This window comes from Stigmatopora nigra, chromosome 1 (assembly GCF_051989575.1).
Source record: "Stigmatopora nigra isolate UIUO_SnigA chromosome 1, RoL_Snig_1.1, whole genome shotgun sequence".
NCBI lineage: Eukaryota > Metazoa > Chordata > Actinopteri > Syngnathiformes > Syngnathidae > Stigmatopora > Stigmatopora nigra.
Genome location: NC_135508.1, coordinates 20,207,436 through 20,224,522, shown reverse-complemented (window position 1 = coordinate 20,224,522; position 17,087 = coordinate 20,207,436). Strand labels below are relative to the sequence as shown.

Below are 17,087 nucleotides of genomic sequence, written 5' to 3'. Positions count from 1 at the left end.
CAAGTGCTTATTCTAACTGCATGTTGACCTCTATGTTGTGCACTTGCATAAGCGAGCAAGTGCAGCTTAGTTTTCCCTTCCGATTGCTCTAGTTTTCTAAACTAGAAAGGAAGTGAATAATCAAATAGGTCGACCTCCAAGTATTTGGTCTGCCAATATTAAATGTGTCAGCGTTGATTTAAGAATACACTGACAACCAACTTACCAGGGCATTTATTTACAGTAAAACAACACCAAAACCTTCATTTAATTTTGAAGGCTGCTGCATGATACTCATTCGTTCACGATCTAGATGTGATAAGGCAACGGAATTGATTCACACAATGGATTTTTTCCCTTTTATACAAGCCTCAGAAAATAAGATGTATTCACCCAAAGCTGGTAAAAAATACATTTTTAAAAGATACTGATTTGAAAATAAATTAGTGATTTGGTAAAGCCTTTTTTAATGCTACACTCCAACAAAATATCTATATATACACAAACAGTAGTTGGGAGACAAAGTTGGAAACCTTCACGTGGTGTCTCCTGAGAGGCCGCTCGCCGCGGCCTGCGAATTCCAACTAATACCACTCAGAGCTGCCAACAAGGACCGTGGCACCCTACGTTTTTCATCCAGCCGGAGACATTTGACTGCCCCCACCTCCGACTACCCCCCGGATGAAATAATCCGCGTTCCAGTGGCAGCTCTAGCGCTATCTGAGGGCAATCCTCAGGCGCTTGTAGTGCAAAACAAACAAACAAACAAACAGTAGTTGAGTCGGAGCCTTTTCATTTTAACTTCAAATAATAATTGGAACAAGTTGACTCCTTAAGAGCTTCACAGTTCAAAACATTAAGAATGTCACACAATCTGATCTCGGGACATAAAGAACCTGGCTACTGTTACACAATATGACACAGACGACATTGAGGTAATTCTGAAAAAAAAAACAGCCTGCTCAATAAATAAATTCAACAGAGAAAGAAAATCAAAAGAGAAATAGAAAACGGTCAAAAAACACAAAGCATTAAAATAGGTTTTTATGTTAATAATAGCGCATAGTGGAAGTGAATAAACGGATTAGATTGTTTGCTGCAAAGGGGTCGGGCAATCCCAAAACAGGTAAAGGCCATTTCTTTTGACTTGTGATCATCTTTTGAGTGCTTTTAATAAAGATCTTAAAGATAGAAAAAGTACAAACACCTTTAGATGAAGAAAGGAATACAGTGGAGCCTTGAGATACGCCTTTCATTCGTTATGTGAACACAGCTCAAATCATCACTTGCCATTGAATGGAAATGACAAAAATCTGTTACAGCCTCTGTAAAAACCAACAAAAACTTTACATCAAGTTTTTTTTTCAACAAGGGAAATGGCACTCTATAACTCTGAACATAAGTAAGCAACAATGAATAGTTTTTGCATAACAATTTAATGCTTCCATTCAATTCATTGTACTGCTCCCACTGGTATACAGTAAAACGCAGAATATCTACTGCAATGCTACCTTCCTGCTGCAAATCACATTTTTGGGGCTGAAATTGTTAAGATACACATCTTATAAATATTGTAAACTTCAATTGGGTGTGTCTCTTTTGGGAAAGAATGGGAAACTGCCCATGGTTGGCAAGTGAGTTGGCTACCAACGATACACAAGTGAAAGAAACCCTCAAAAGTCGTATGCCAAGGCGCCACTGCATGACTTTGGATAATGTGCTGGAGAAGCAATTTAACAATTTGCCTGCGTCTTCAAACAGTGCAATTCTGTGAGATTTTGTCACGGAGCTGTAGGAAGCCCCCTTTTTACCCTGTAGAAACAAGACTGACTTAATTGTTCCACACATCATTCAATTCTGGTTGCGGCAACGCTCACGAGTGCAGTGTTTTAGGAGTTCAAAAACAAACTAAGGAGTGCCTGGAAATGAATCTGTGCAAACTTTTGGCCCTCTCGAGTGTCAGCCGCTTTATTTCCGGATGCTCTGCACTCCGGTCTGCGGTGAGCAGCCGGCAGGCGATGAGCCGCAATCGGCGCTCGCCGCTCGTCTCCCGTGCTCGGCACGTCGGGCGGGGCCAACGTCCTCACTTGTTTCATCGCCCGAGGGGGCCGCGACTTATGGGAATGCTAAGGAGAGTAAGAAAAAGAAAAAATTGGGACCATTGTAAGCAAACTGAACTGAAGAAGACAGTGAAAGGATGAAGTGCTAACCTGAAGATGGAAATCCATGATGCAAACAGACGTGCCGAGCTAACAGTTCTGCAAAGAAAAAGTAGGAGAAGGGTTAATCCTTGAGCTGCTTATGTTTTTGCTATTCTTGGTTTGTAGGACACTTAATATGAGACGTACTGTACAAAGAAGTGTAAGAATGGTTCAACTCACAGACGACGACTGATGATCGTGACGTTGCTCGAGTTTGACGCGGATGTCAGTTCCTTTCCCGCGCTCACTTTTACCGGGACCTGTAGAACACAGTGGCATTTATGTTCTTCCCAGGTCCATAATTAGGAGGACATTGTACATTTTTGTTATTTCAAATTTGAAAAGATGCATATATATATATATATCATCTCATTTTCTAAACCGCTTTATCCTCACTAAGGTTGCAGGGGGTGCTGGAGCCTATCCCAGCTAACTTCCGGCCAAAGGCGGGGGACACCCATTTTAGGGGCAATTTAGAGTATCCAATCAGCTTACTATGGATGTTTTTGGAATGTGGGAGTATACCGGAGTACCCAGAGGAAAGCCTCACAGACCTGGGGAGAACATACAAACTCCACACAGATGGACGTGACCTGGATTTGAACCCAGGACCCCAGAGCTTCAAGACCAACGGACAGATGTCTTTATAACCAGATGAACCAAACCATCCAAACTTCTCTTTTTCTAAATGGCAACTAAAAGACTTTTGGCTTCCACTCGTATGCTTACCTGGCGAGCTACTCCTGCCGTGGGGGGTGCCGGCACTGTCGTCCAACCACGTGCTGTATGTGAAAGAGTCCCGCTTGTGCGGCGTCCCGGAAGACGACAAACTTTCCTAAAATACAGCAGATCAAATTCAGTGTGTTAGACTGTCAGCTTGCATTTAAATTGAAAGGATTTTCATGGCTGTCTGATTTGCACCCAATGAAATGTTTCTCATAAGCCAATGACTGAGTTCACGTGAACTGACTGGGAGGCCTCCAGCCAATGACGAAAAGCTTAGTTCTAATACTTTTGAATGCACAAATGATCAATATCAACGGAGTCAAAATGGATTGGATCTCTAGTTAGTCGATAAGCAGTCAAAAATGGGCATTCATGGGAAGTTCTTTTGTTTAAATACATTGGGCATCGATCACAGTCCATGGCATGAAATGAATGAAATAATATGCGGGAAAAAGTTCCACTTTAGAGTGTTACCAGGGGGTGTTTCTAAATGTATCCCTTTTAATATAATTAATTTAGCTTTACTTAAAATTGTACGAAATATAAATAGTTATAAAAAATATTTAAAAATACCAGCAATATGAAAAAAATAAGGCTAGAATAATGATTGCTAATATTCAAAATTTTCAACAACCAAAAATAGTCATTTGCTTTTATAAAAGGTCTTAAGTTCTCTTTTTTGAATATAGCTATCAACTGTAGTTACCACTGTCCCTGAAGGGGTTCAAAGATATAATTGTGAAAAGTATATCATAAATCTTTGGGATAGTCACCATGCCCGTGTCATAGTCATCCGCCGCCTCGTTTTCCTCCAACACACTGGCGAAGCTGCTGGCAGCGGACGAGGAACGTGAAAGGTCATCGACCTCGGGAATGGACGGCGTCCTGTCGTACACACGAGAACAAAATATGCTGGCTTGAATCACAAAACCAGCAGTCCCTCAACAAAAATGCATTACAATTCTATTATTTCGCATAGTATTGCCATATTATTTTTGCATAAATAAACGAGCGATAGAGTGGTGCCTCACCTGATCTTGGCAGCGGTGAGTGCTTCAGGTGAGCTCTGATTGGACGAGTTGTCCGATTTCTGGTCTTGGGAGACATGGCCACTGTCAGGTGTCTTTTGGGTGTTCGGGGAGTTCTCCTTGCTGTCCCGACATGTCGATAGAAGAAGGCTTAACCTACATTTGGCTCACTGAGCTTAAGGCAGGGCGAGTTTTTCAAACGCTACCTTCTCTCCTGCACTTCTTGAATGTTTTCAATCCCAATGGCGCTACTTCGCCTGGAGCTGAAAGGACCAGACTTTTTTCTGGTGGGGCTTTTTCCTGGGATGATCAAAGACTGTCAGGGAAAGAAGAAGAAATCACATCAAGGCTCATATTCTATAAATGCTCTGCTATTACCTAAATATAAGTCAACCAAATGTATCAAATTTAATAATGGGAATTCAAAATATTAGTGTAAATGTCTTTTTTTTTGTTCATGTTGTATCTTATTCAATGGTGTTGTTTTGCATTGTGATTAGTCAAAGAGTGTTTTACATGAAAGTGTGGCTTTGTGTTTGCTATTAACACTATGTTTAGGTGGGAGGGAAAAGACTGATTTTATCATTCTAATGGAAGAATTATTCATTTAAAATGTTTTACTTTCCAAAAATAAATGCCATGAATGACAGTGGTGCCATGGGATACAATTTAATTGACTTTTCGTGTTCATCATGATAAGAACTGTCATTGTTAGCATTAATATTCTGCTTTGAGCTACAAGCAGAAATTTCTAATTTTGGGGGTGAGAGAGAGAAACTATGAAAACATTTCCTCTTATAGTCCGGCAAATACAGTATTCATTATCTTCTATCTCCAAATCCAGTACATATTTATTTTTTGCAATACACCCTAAGAACAATATTATACTGCAGAATGCTGTTTTTGTCATTAACTAATCCGCTGCCAATGACAGCAATTCACGCCAAATCAATTTTTTTTAAAAAGGTCAATAACTACTGCAGATTAACGGCATTCCCTAAAAAAATCTCCGAATTTCTGTTAAGTGTGCATTTTCAAGCAACATGCCATTTTATGTATACAACATATAAAAAAACTGATCATTTTTACTATTCCCACAATTGTATTTCACCCTTAATCTTGCATTTGGGGTCTTTCAAATCATAGATCTTCTAAATGGCCTGAAGTTAATCAAGTTACTGAAGCAAAACCTGATCAGGTCAAGAACTTGGTCAAACAGGGAAACAGCACAACAAGACTTCATAGAGAAATAAATACATAATGAGAATGAAACATGAACCTCTTCTACTGATCCTATTCCTATGGCACTGCCTCGACGTCCATGTTTACTGGGACTTTTGCCTGGGACAAGCAATGACTGAGCCAGACGGGAAGAGAGAGAGATGGAGAAAGAGAGGGTGGGGGGAGAGGAGATGATGACAAATGAGATAAGTACATACAATATGAGATACCATGCAATTGGTGTCACCCGAACAAAATACAAAGCGTGCATCGGCTGACTTCCGAGGGGCATCACGCGGGCAACTGGATGACAGAAATAAAAAAAAGGGGGAGCCATATAAGTGAGCCTGTGAAGATGCAAAAACAAAAGAGTGCAGCAGAGGACGCGGTGGAACATTTGGGGACACACCAAAGCAAGGTCGTTTTAGCTCGGTAGTGTACACAAACATTGATTTTGTTTGTTTGGCAACCGGGGACTGATACACAGTGAGACAAGCTCAGATTTATGCTTAGTGTTCTTCAAAAAGGAGACCCATAGTGCCCGTTTTTGGTCATCTCAGTTCAGTATTTGAGATCATCAGGCACGCCTTGGGAAATATCCATTAATTGGGCCTTTTTATTTATTGGCAAATACACAGTGATTCTCTGTTGATCGATCTGCAGTAGGATTCCATTGATGAAGAGTGAGCAAAATGTGCCCTCCCACTAGATATATAGATAGTCACCAGTTGCCATTCTTACATATAATAGGATTATAATTATTGTGGTGTTGAGATATAGAACACTAGTGTTAGTGTTCGCACCTAGAGTTTCAAAATGTGTGAGAAAATCATTGTTATTTCAATATACAACAATCCCTCTTCTAATAAGTAAAGGCCGTGATACAAAAATATCTTGCCATTGCAATGTGACAACTTTTCAATGGCCCAATGCAGGTTGCAAAACATGAGGATAGTGTGACACAAGGCAAGAAAATCACCCCCAGAATGCTTCTGAAAATCCGTGCAAAGTAACAAAACCATGAAGTTCAGTGTTTTCCTTTAACTCATTAGCTGCCATTGAGTGTATCCTTATCAAAAACGATTAGGCATCAAACCCTGTCAATGACAGCAAACGAGGTAAGAAGGTGCAGGGCATCACCTTTTGGCATTACCGCAGTTCTACTGCTTTGTGAGTGTCGAGTCGCACAGGCTTTGTGGGTGCAAACAAAAGCACAAGCCTCGAAAAGCCAAAGTCGAGACCAGTCAGTCAAGCAAGGTGTCACGCTCCTGAGGTATTAGTGTGGCAGGCAAGTAAGACCAAGGGAGGCATGAGCTCAGGTAGTTGTGGAGGAGAAGAAGATAGGGGCCAAAGCACAGCTCCCCAAAGACCGTGAGGAGCGGGACTGTACTTACTATCCCTGGGAATTTGGGGCTTTCTGCGTGTGCGCTGTGGTTAAAGCTTCCGCTCAGACTAGAGGACACGGCGTGCGGCTTCTTGAATGTAAGGCCCATGGCGTCCATAGATTGGCTCCTGCCGCGTATCACCCGCTACGGAAAGGAGGAGGACATGCATTGAGACGGCGAGTACCCCTCGGCATCGACGGGAGCCTCGGCGTGAGCCACGGGCGGGTGTGAGCCTCGGCATCTCAGGCGGAAAGCCTGATGTCGATTCGCACGCATGGAAAAAGAAGAGGTCGCTTTGTTTGAGGGCACAGGTGTCAAACTCCTGTCCGGTGCCTCATCTGGCCCTTCACGTCATTTTTGTGGCCCGTAAAAGTACAATAGTTAACGTATATATATTGTGATTTTTCCTCTTTTTTTTTTAATAAATACAAAAATATTTTTGAAAAAAAAGTTTCCTAGCATGCGTGTTTTGGGGATGTGGGAGGAAGCAGAAGTACCTGGAGAAAAGCCACACAGGCATGGGGAGAACATGCTAATTCCACAGAAGAAGGTCCTAACCCAACAGGAATTGAAGGCTGTATCTTAGTGAACTGTGAGGCAGATGTGCTAACCACTCGTGCACCGTGCCACATATACTATTTTGAATTGATCATAAAAAGTAGAAATAGTTCTTCTATCCGTTTTAAAAAATAGAAATGGACATAAATGAAGGATGAATACATTAAAAAAAATTAAAAGAGAAGAATTAGTTTCCTCCCTTTTCTAAATGAAAAACACTGACAAAGTAAATATAGAAAAAAGGAATTTACTGTCCATCCATTTTCTTAAATAAAAGGTGTGAATATAATTATGTAAATTTTAATATAATTTGCTTTTGAGAGCTCCTAAAAACCCCAAAGATTTTGTTTGACATTTTGGAGGTCAGTAATGTTAAAACGATTCACCCAAATGCTGATTTGCTAATCTGGTTAGTTGTCGACGACTCTTTGAACCGTTGAAAACAAGGACAACTAGGAGGTGACCCACGACAAAGATGAGTTTGACACCAATGTTTCAAGGAGCTCACAAGCGAAAGGTAAATGGCGGCCTTGTGGGAGGAAGCAGAGTGCAGAAGCAGACGCGGCTGAAGGTGAAAAAAAGCATGTGAATAGCGAAAAAGCATGAGGCAAAAAAGCAGTAAGGCCAGAGTGATGTGCTGCAACGGGACAGAGTGGCTCCCTGCTAAAAGCCCCACGGATATTAAACAACACCTCGACAGCCGTGAAGGAAACAGAAGACGAATGGCGGTTTCAGGCGTCATCCTGAATTACAGAGGTCCCCAACAGTGGCTGAGCAAAATGATTTTGATGGTCAAAATTGTCTAATCTAAATCATTTTGCAAAAAAGTAACAATGAAAAAAAATCACAATGTTATTTTAATGACTACCACCGGCAATGGCAAGTAATTAATTAAATACTAATCAATTTTAGAGTGTTATTGGAATGGTATTTCGTGAAAAAAATGTCAATGTTTTGAATAAGTTCACACTACAAGGTTTCACATTTGAATTTGATACTGTACAACTTAATGGGATAATTTTCACATGTGATTGTGACACGTTTCTCTATTTGATTGGATACTTCACACTGTAATGTGGTAAGAGAATTTCTTTGTATTACAATGTATAATTGATCATTTTAATAAGCAGCACAATGTCGAACGAACTGAACCTTACAACTTAAGGTAAAAAATCCCCCCACCTCATTTTTTTTTTAAATTCTTTACAACTTTGTGTTTGATAATTGCTATTTTTTCGCAATTATTTTTACACAATTAGAGAAAGATGTTTGAGATAGTTTTTATGAGAAACAAGTGGGTGGGCCAAATTAAAAATAATAATAAATAAATAAAAGGTATGAACTGAAGCTGAAAAGGCAACAATTTCTTGAAATTTCCTTACAACTCAAGGCAAACCCCTCCCTGCCCCAAATTAAATTGTTTACAACTTTGTTTATTTGATAGTTGCTATTTTTCCATTTGAATTTTTTCTGCAACTAATTTGACACAATTAGAGAAATATGTTTGAGATACTTTTTATGAGAAACAAGTGGGTTGGCCAAAATTAAAAACATAAATAAATAAATAAAATGTTGGGGACCCCGCTAAATCACATACAACAGCAAAGGATAGTTCCAGACACCAAGAAAAACCTTTTGTCAATTTCACTCCAACAAGAACCAACTTCCAAAAATTTGCATCCCTAGGCTAACGTGACACCACTTGAAAAGAAGGTGATGCTGATTGTCAGTTACCTTGAAGGACTCAAAGAAGCCCCCTCCTCCGCTGCCACCATTTTCCACCTTGTCGTCATCACCCCCGACACCCATCATAGCCTGGCTGTTTACATGGAGCTCTTCATACAGCGTTTCTAACAAAGCCGACCGCGTGCGTTCCTAACACACAGCCATAAAGCACATATTATTGTCAAAAAAAAAATGCAACCAAGTGAAGCTCACCTCTAGCTTGGCAAATTTTTCAGCTTTATAGCAGGCATATTCAGCATTGATGAGTTTTGTGAAAAGGAATTCATGGAAGTCAAGGCCCTGAGAGGAAAAAGCTCCATCAAACTCAAGCAAGTGCAAAGACAGTCCAAATTTTAAAAGATGAGATTTTTCGTACTTTTTTAAAGACTGCAGGGTTGGGCAGGGCGGGGCCAAAGAAGGGTACATCGTCGCGTGCTGTCACGGAAACCTGGCGGTTGAAAGAGGAAATTACATTGTGGGAAATGAAGACTCTAAAAACTATGTCAAACTTAAAAATTGCAATGATTTTAATAAGTGTATTTGACGTGTTCATTGAATAATTGATTTGAAAAATGGTGAACATTAACCGACATTGATTTGACATGCCAGTGTATTATTTCTTAACTTGGTAAGTGGTAATTTTGCAGGTAATGAAAACTGGTCAAAGTAGCATGAATGGATAGGCTGCTGTTTTCCTTCCTTTTTTCTTTAAGAGATGCATATGCTTGAAGTACATCTAGCAGTTTTTTTTTTTACCTTGTAAAGAACATTTTCTGAACAAGGGTTGTCCACTTGAACGACAATGTAGGCATGGAGGAAGTTGGAGGCGATCATATCGGGCACAAAGGGAGTATTTTCTTCTTGGAATACAATTGCCACTATGTCATTTCCTATATGCCTCTTTCTCTGCAACTGTAACATCACACATAACAAATGAATTATTACATTTTGCAAGTACTACTCCAGAAGAGAAATACATGTTTTTAAACAGCTGTGTTTTTGACACCATTTCCGTCAATGCCCTCCCATTTCAGTGAAAATACTAATAATATATCATACGCTTTTCCAGTTGACGCCATACAAATTATTGCACAGGGAAATGACACGGCAGTCATACAGGTGTGTCCATATCTTGTCACAGTACCTGCTGTGTGTCCCCCTCAGTGTAGGGCAGTTTTGTGGACACGTGGAACATGACCTCTTTGTTGCCGTAGTTGCAATAAACAGATTCTGCGCCCGTCTGGCCGTGAGTCACGTCCAAGCCACCGCGAAATCTAAAATACATACACATCAGTACACACAAATTAGAGTACTAATTGAAATATTGTTGCGAGCCACTAAGAAATGTGCAATAAATACAAATGTCTCTTGACTTAAATAGGAAGACTACCGATTCAACTAAAATGGATGGGACATTTTGAAAATTTAGCCCAATTAAAAGCTTAAAAAGAAGCTGTTGTTAAGCCACAAACGCCTAACTATTCCTAATACAGGGTGACCCAAAAAGATGCGATAAAAAACCCATTTTTTTATGTGATGACAATAACAATTGAAGAACTGAAAACTGCCATTACAGCAAAAATAAGAGCCATCCCAAAAGGGGAGTGTGTAACAGTGATTGACAATTTTGTCAGACGAGTACAGGTTTGCTTGCAACGGAATGGTGGACACATTTGGAACACATCTTGGGAAAGCCATAAATTGACTAAAAATGGACAGAAATAACTGAAACTCTGGTGAATGGTCTTCCATAAACTGAATAATGTGTGGTTGTAATGTGAAATAAATAGCTTTTTAATCAAAGTCAAAATAGAAATTTTCATGGGTACGCCCTGTACCAAAAACAAGGATAGTTTAGTTCTAACCATCATGTCCTGAACCCACGGTAATGTTAGTCATCTCAGAAACTGAATTTAAGGATATCTCTTTTCCAAATTTGGTCATGTTTGGTCATTCATTTGAGTGATAGTGATATTATTCTCTTTCCACTTGACCTTGCTGGGAATGAAGTACTATGTATGAATTTGTCTTTTCAAGTGATGACTCATTAAAGTACCCTTTAAAGTTGTGAAGCTCAATTTTCTCTCCAAGGAACTCCAGAAATTCCACAAAGGCGGGACTCTCTTGGCTATTTCCAAATAACTCCTCTTCTGAAGTCTGCAGCAGAGAAGACAGAAATAAAGTCAATATTTAACGTCTTCAGATAAACCGAAAGCCAAAAATAAAACATAAACAAGTGATATGTGACAACACATTGTGAAAAAATCCCTGAAACACCTGAAAGTGGACTCCTATGTACTTGTTTTATACCATAATACACTTGGAATGAATTCCAAAGAATTTCCAGTCTGTAACCAATCACCAAAAGGCAAATTAACTTTAATTCGCCACGCCCAATCAGTTGGATTTAACATCTCTCCGCTGCTGCTGATTAGGTGATAGGACCTCTTAGGAGGATCTAGGCAAGGAAGATGATCTTTAAAACCTCCAGACTACTGAGGGACTGTGGGGTAACCTCAGTCTCAGTCTGCAGAAAGTCCCCACCTTGTGGACTTCCTGTGTGTGGCTCCAGTTTTTTACCTAGGTCTACAATGTCTTGTGTGTCTTGTGTCTGTCTTGCTTCTGAAACCAAGAAATTTCCCGAATACGGGAAGAAATAAAGTTCTAATCTAATCAATGAATTTACTGAGTGGCCTGTAAGGATTGAAAAAAAAAAAAGATCATACTTGATGCATTAAAAGAGTAATGTCTTACCTGGCCGAATTTCTGGTAAATGACTCCAAACTTGAAGTTGTTGCTCATGACATGCTCATCAAAGGTGACAATAAGTCGTGAAGCCTGGACAAAAAGACATTTCAGAAAGTAATTGAATCAAAGCCGAAACAAATCAAAATTTCACAAAACTAAATGAGTTTAAGATGAAACGAATCATGATTTGTTACAAATCCCAACTCATGATTTGTATTGTCTTTTGTTCACTTATTTTTGTGGGGTTGTACATTTGTTTCACTTGTTTATTTTTTCTTTTCGTGTTTTTCTTTAGATATAAATTTGTTCTAGCTATCGTTGTTTTGTTTGCAAAAATGTAAATGTTTTGAGCTTCTTAACTACCGTTTGAAGCTTCACTGTCGTACAGACAGGCTCATGATGCGTTTGAGAACAAGGAAATAGCAGTTCTCAGGCATGACAATGCCAGTAGAACTCGCCAAGGTAATCTAAAATGAATGTTAACCCAAAATATATATATAGTTACCTTTTAAAAACCTAACAAAAAAAAAATACAGATGTATACAAAAAAAATAAAGCACAACATTTAGCAGCATACTGTCCAGAGGGGGGGGGGGGGGGGGGGGGGGGGGAATGCTGTTTAAGGAGCACAATTTGATATACAGTACTAAGTATTTTCATTTTGATGCAATCAAAAAGACCAAACTTACTTTTGGATAAAGCACCGGGAAGAAGCGATCCACGTTGACTTCCTCACAAACAAGCTTGGGATAAATAAGTAGGACATTTCAGATATGCTGTTGTACTTGGCATGTGAAAGTGTTCCATCCTTTAACACTGGCCTCACCTTGGCCATTTGGACCACATTAGGAAACTCAGTCAGGCAAGAGATGGGGATGACATCATGGTAGGTTTTTTGTCGGGTCCTGATCAAGTCAGAGAACATTGGTCACAGAAATGAAAAGTGACGTCATATTTCCCCGAATCTATCAGTTGGCAGAGAGAGGATCCATTATAAAACTTGAGCGCTCTGGCTCACTCCCTCCACCCACTCGCTGGCCTAAATAGTCCATCTGTTGCCCGACTGTCTGTTGACACTCTCTCGCACTTTATGACTTTTGTGATAACGCCCTGCTGTGCCGATGCGGACGCACTGCCTGCTGAACATTTTAGGCCAGGGGGTGTCAAACATACGGCCCGCGGGCCAGATCCGGCCCGTCTGGTGGTTTGGTACGGCTCGGGGAAGAAAGCTGAATTGTATAAAAAAAATATGATTTTTTTTTCAAATGTGTAGTTCTTGTAGTATCCGCAGTGTTTTAGTACGCGCAGAAAACTATTATTTATGTTCTTATGTTATTCTCTTGTTCATAATATATTGTTCATAATGTAAAAGGACAATTCTGTTAATAAACATTTTGATAATTTACTCATTCTTTGCACTAATTATTAGTATTAGTGACTAATACAAAGGAAAAAAAGTGGGCTTATTGTTAGTTCTATGTAATTTTGCAATGTGTTTACTGGTCCGGACCGCTTGATCTCAAATTAAGCTGTATTTGGCCCGCAGACCAATGGGAGTTTGACACCCCTGTTTTAGGCAAATGATTGGATTTCTTCTCTTCTGAGCACGGAAAGCAAAGCGAGTTTACATTACCTAAGCATCAGTCGGAGATGCTCCTGGTCACCGATCACATCGTACTTTAGAGAGAACACCAGATGTCCCAGGGCGCTGTCCGTTGAATAGTAATTGAAGTGTTCCTGAGGGCACAGTGTGAAAGAACGGACAATTATTAAACAGTATTCATATTCGGATGCGCATCCACGTCCAATTTGTCTAAATTACGCGGCAACGAGAACAGGTGGTGGGGATTGGTGTATCTTCACAATGGGATGAAAGTCACGCAATAATGAGGCCACTTGCTGCTAGACAATTGCTTATCCAATACATTGCTGTAATGAGCACAAAGTGAAATTGATTGTGGAATTCTCGCTGAGGGTAATTTTCTTCATTTGCTGGCGGAATAAAGCTTTTACATATTGATGAGTATTTAGCCCTGCGGTGCCTGCAGATATTAGGGGCATTTATTTCGTGACTATTTTCCAAACTTAAAACAATTATATCGTAAATGATCTTTCTTCATTGAGTTGCAGGAACAAATTGTTACGATCGCCGCCGCTTAGTACGACGCGATCGTGGAGGCGAAGTTGAACCCAGATGCAGAGTCGCCGAAGGAATGGAAAGGTGAGGCAGGTCTGTAGCTCTTGTAGGTTGATTTATTGAACGGGGTATCATAACTTCAACAACTTAGCTTGACCACTCATTACAAACGAAAACAACATGCGGCGGGGCGTCATGGAAACAGCAATGACTACGAGGATTTACAGGAAACGAAACCAGAACTAAACCAGTACTACACCAGTGTACTACAACAGACGATCCAACGGCGTCCACAGAAAGTCACAATGCTTAAATACCAAAAATAATCCAATCACGTAATTAGCCACGGCTGATAACTACCGTGACGTCATGTCAGGAGAGGCGATCCAGCGACTCCTGACAGTACACCCCCTCTAAGGGACGGATTCTAGACGTCCCAAGGTCAATTACAACATGAGAAACGGGAACAAGCAGGGAGGGTGGGTGGGAGATCTAGAATTGTCCGGTGGTCTTCCACACCAACCCAAGAACAGACGGAGAGGTCGCTCCGGCGGGCGTCCGCGCCAGCCAGAAACGAGACAAGTCAGTGGCAGGTCTGGCGGGCGTCCGTGCCGGTCAGAAACAAGACGGGGCAGAGGCAAGTCTGGCGGGCGTCCGTGTCGGCCAGAAAAAAGCCGGGGCAGTGGCAAGTTTGGCGGGCGTCCGTGCCGGTCAGAAACAAGACGAGGCTGTGGTCGATCCGGTGGGCGTCCGCGCCGGCCAGAAACTAGACGAGTCGGTGGCAGGTCTGGCGGGCGTCCGCGCCGGCCAGAAACGAAACGAGGCTGAGGTCGATCCGGCGGGCGTCCGCGCCGGCCAGAAACAAGACGAGGTTGTGGTCGGTCCGGCGGGCGTCCGCGCCGGCCAGAAACGAGACGAGGCAGTGGTCGATCCGGCGGGCGTCCGCGCCGGCCAGAAACGAGACGAGGCAGTGGTCGGTCCGGCGGGCGTCCGCGTCGGCCAGAAACGAGACGAGGCTGAGGTCGATCCGGCGGGCGTCCGCGTTGGCCAGAAACGAGACGAGGCTGAGGTCGATCCGGCGGGCGTCCGCGCCGGCCAGAAACGAGACGAGGCAGTGGTCGATCCGGCGGGCGTCCGCGCCGGCCAGAAACGAGACGAGGCAGTGGTCGGTCCGGCGGGCGTCCGCGTCGGCCAGAAACGAGACGAGGCTGAGGTCGATCCGGCGGGCGTCCGCGCCGGCCAGAAACGAGACGAGGCAGTGGTCGATCCGGCGGGCGTCCGCGCCGGCCAGAAACGAGACGAGGCAGTGGTCGGTCCGGCGGGCGTCCGCGTCGGCCAGAAACGAGACGAGGCAGTGGTCGGTCCGGCAGGCATCCCAGTTGGACCCTTAAGTCTTTGCCAAACTGCCTGCCTTCAGGAAATATTAGAAGTTTAGTACGGTCGGGCACCTTACCCTGTTTGCTCGGGGGGTGGACAGCCCTCTTCTCCCAGGAACCCGGATCATTGCTTCTCTGGACGTCGCCGGCTTCTTCCTCCAGGAGCACCGGCGAATTACCACTCTCGACGTCACCGGCTTCTTCCTCCAGGGGCAACGGCAAATTGGCACTCTCGACGTCGCCAGCCCCTTCATCCAGGGACTCCGGCGAATTGCCACTCTCGACGTCACCGGCTTCTTCCTCCAGGAGCACCGGCGAATTGGCACTCTCGACGTCGCCAGCCCCTTCCTCCAGGGACTCCGGCGAATTGCCACTCTCGACGTCGCCAGCCCCTTCCTCCAGGGGCTCCGGCGAATTGCTTCTCTCGACGTCGCCAGTCCCTTCTTCCAGGGACTCCGGCGAATTACCACTCTTGACCTCGCCAGCCCCTACTGCCAGGGACTCCGGCGCATTACCACTCTTGACGTCGCCAGCCCCTACTGCCAGGGACTCCGGCGCATTGCCACTCTCGACGTCACCGGCTTCTTTCTCCAGGAGCACCGGCGAATTGGCACTCTCGACGTCGCCAGCCCCTTCCTCCAGGGACTCCGGCGAATTGCCACTCTCGACGTCGCCAGCCCCTTCCTCCAGGGGCTCCGGCGAATTGCTTCTCTCGACGTCGCCAGTCCCATCTTCCAGGGACTCCGGCAAAATACCACTCTCGACGTCGCCGGCCCCGTCTTCATCGAGCGCCGGAGCATCGTCGCCACTTCTGGGCGGGCAGGCGCAGGACGGGCAGGCGCTTGGGAGAGCGGTGCTAGGGAGAGCGGTGCTAGGGAGAGCGGTGCTTGGGAGAGCGGTGCTTGGGAGAGCGGTGCTTGGGAGAGCGGTGCTTGGGAAAGCGGTGTTAGAATGGCCGTCCGTCACCAGAAACCTGATCCGTGGCTTCGGTACGGGTGCGACCGGCGACCCCAAAGGCAACTGGAGTAATTTGCGTGGCCTTGGCACAGGAGCTTGGGGCACTTGAAACGGCGCGCTGGGCCGAGTAACTTCGGCCACTTGGACAGGCGTGGTCGGCCGAGTGACTTCGGGCACTTGGAACGGGGAGGGCTGCATAGTCCTTAGGAGCTGCTGGTACAGCGGGGTCGGCTGAGTAACTTCGGGCACTTGGAAAAGCGTGGTCGGCCGAGTGACTTCGGCCACTTGGAACGGGGAGGGCTGCATAGTCCTTAGGAGCTGCTGGTACAGCGGGGTCGGCCGAGTAACTTCGGGCACTTGGAAAGGCGTGGTCGGCCGAGTAACTTCGGGCACTTGGAAAGGCGTGGTCGGCCGAGTAACTTCGGGCACTTGGAAAGGAGCTTGGAGGAACGTGGTCGGAAAAGGAGCTTGGAGGGACGTGGTCGGAAAAGGAGCTTGGAGGGACGTGGTCGGAAAAGGAGCTTGGAGGGACGTGGTCGGAAAAGGAGCTTGGAGGGACGTGGTCGGACGCGTAACTTGGACAGTGGTTAGTGTGTCCAGGCATTGCTTTCGCTTCGCTCTACGGCGTGGCGCTCGGCGCCTCCTCAGGGAGGACTGCACAGCACCCCCGCCACCACGCCGCGCCCCACAATTGGTGGCCAGCCCACTCTGCAATTGCTGGTCGGGGTATTTGTAATAGGAATTATCGGGGGAACAATCGGGATAATCCTCCTCCAGTGGAAGGTCTCGGGGTCCGAATTGGTCAAAAAATTCATCATCGGATTCCGAAACGCCAGCGAAAAAATCAATTTCCTCAATGATGTCCTCCTCACCAGACTCTTCAGGCTCCCTCCAGGGTGAATCAATTCCTCTGGGCATAGGCATAAGATAACTTGGGCGCTCTCTGGTGGTTGTACGCACCTGGGCCTCATGATGAAACGGTAAAGGCTTCCCAGGGCGACGTGCATAGCAGTGGTGGGGCGTATGAGTACGCTGCGGCTCTAACT

At 44.1% G+C, this 17,087-nt stretch overlaps 1 protein-coding gene across 12 annotated transcripts in view; it reads right to left on the bottom strand.

Annotated features, from left to right (window-relative positions):
• Positions 1–750: 750 nt before the first annotated feature.
• The window catches only part of rap1gapa (RAP1 GTPase activating protein a), a 44,491-nt gene continuing 28,154 nt past the window's right edge, over positions 751–17,087 (bottom strand). For 9 of the 12 annotated variants that reach the window (XM_077730448.1, XM_077732028.1, XM_077732770.1 and 6 more), the window contains 19 exons: positions 13,205–13,308; positions 12,398–12,476; positions 12,261–12,314; positions 11,578–11,661; positions 10,880–10,980; positions 9,968–10,097; positions 9,580–9,735; positions 9,200–9,271; positions 9,037–9,123; positions 8,833–8,973; positions 6,550–6,684; positions 5,214–5,291; positions 4,141–4,250; positions 3,938–4,057; positions 3,680–3,791; positions 2,910–3,015; positions 2,361–2,440; positions 2,190–2,237; positions 751–2,105 (listed from right to left, as the gene is read on the bottom strand). In XM_077730448.1, the coding sequence (XP_077586574.1) occupies positions 2,229–2,237; positions 2,361–2,440; positions 2,910–3,015; positions 3,680–3,791; positions 3,938–4,057; positions 4,141–4,250; positions 5,214–5,291; positions 6,550–6,684; positions 8,833–8,973; positions 9,037–9,123; positions 9,200–9,271; positions 9,580–9,735; positions 9,968–10,097; positions 10,880–10,980; positions 11,578–11,661; positions 12,261–12,314; positions 12,398–12,476; positions 13,205–13,308 (1,758 nt within the window). In that variant the 3' untranslated portion in view covers positions 751–2,105; positions 2,190–2,228. The remainder of the gene's footprint in view (positions 2,106–2,189; positions 2,238–2,360; positions 2,441–2,909; positions 3,016–3,679; positions 3,792–3,937; positions 4,058–4,140; positions 4,251–5,213; positions 5,292–6,549; positions 6,685–8,832; positions 8,974–9,036; positions 9,124–9,199; positions 9,272–9,579; positions 9,736–9,967; positions 10,098–10,879; positions 10,981–11,577; positions 11,662–12,260; positions 12,315–12,397; positions 12,477–13,204; positions 13,309–17,087) is intronic. The other 3 variants (XM_077731241.1, XM_077733517.1, XM_077735776.1) reach the window with 3 other exon arrangements.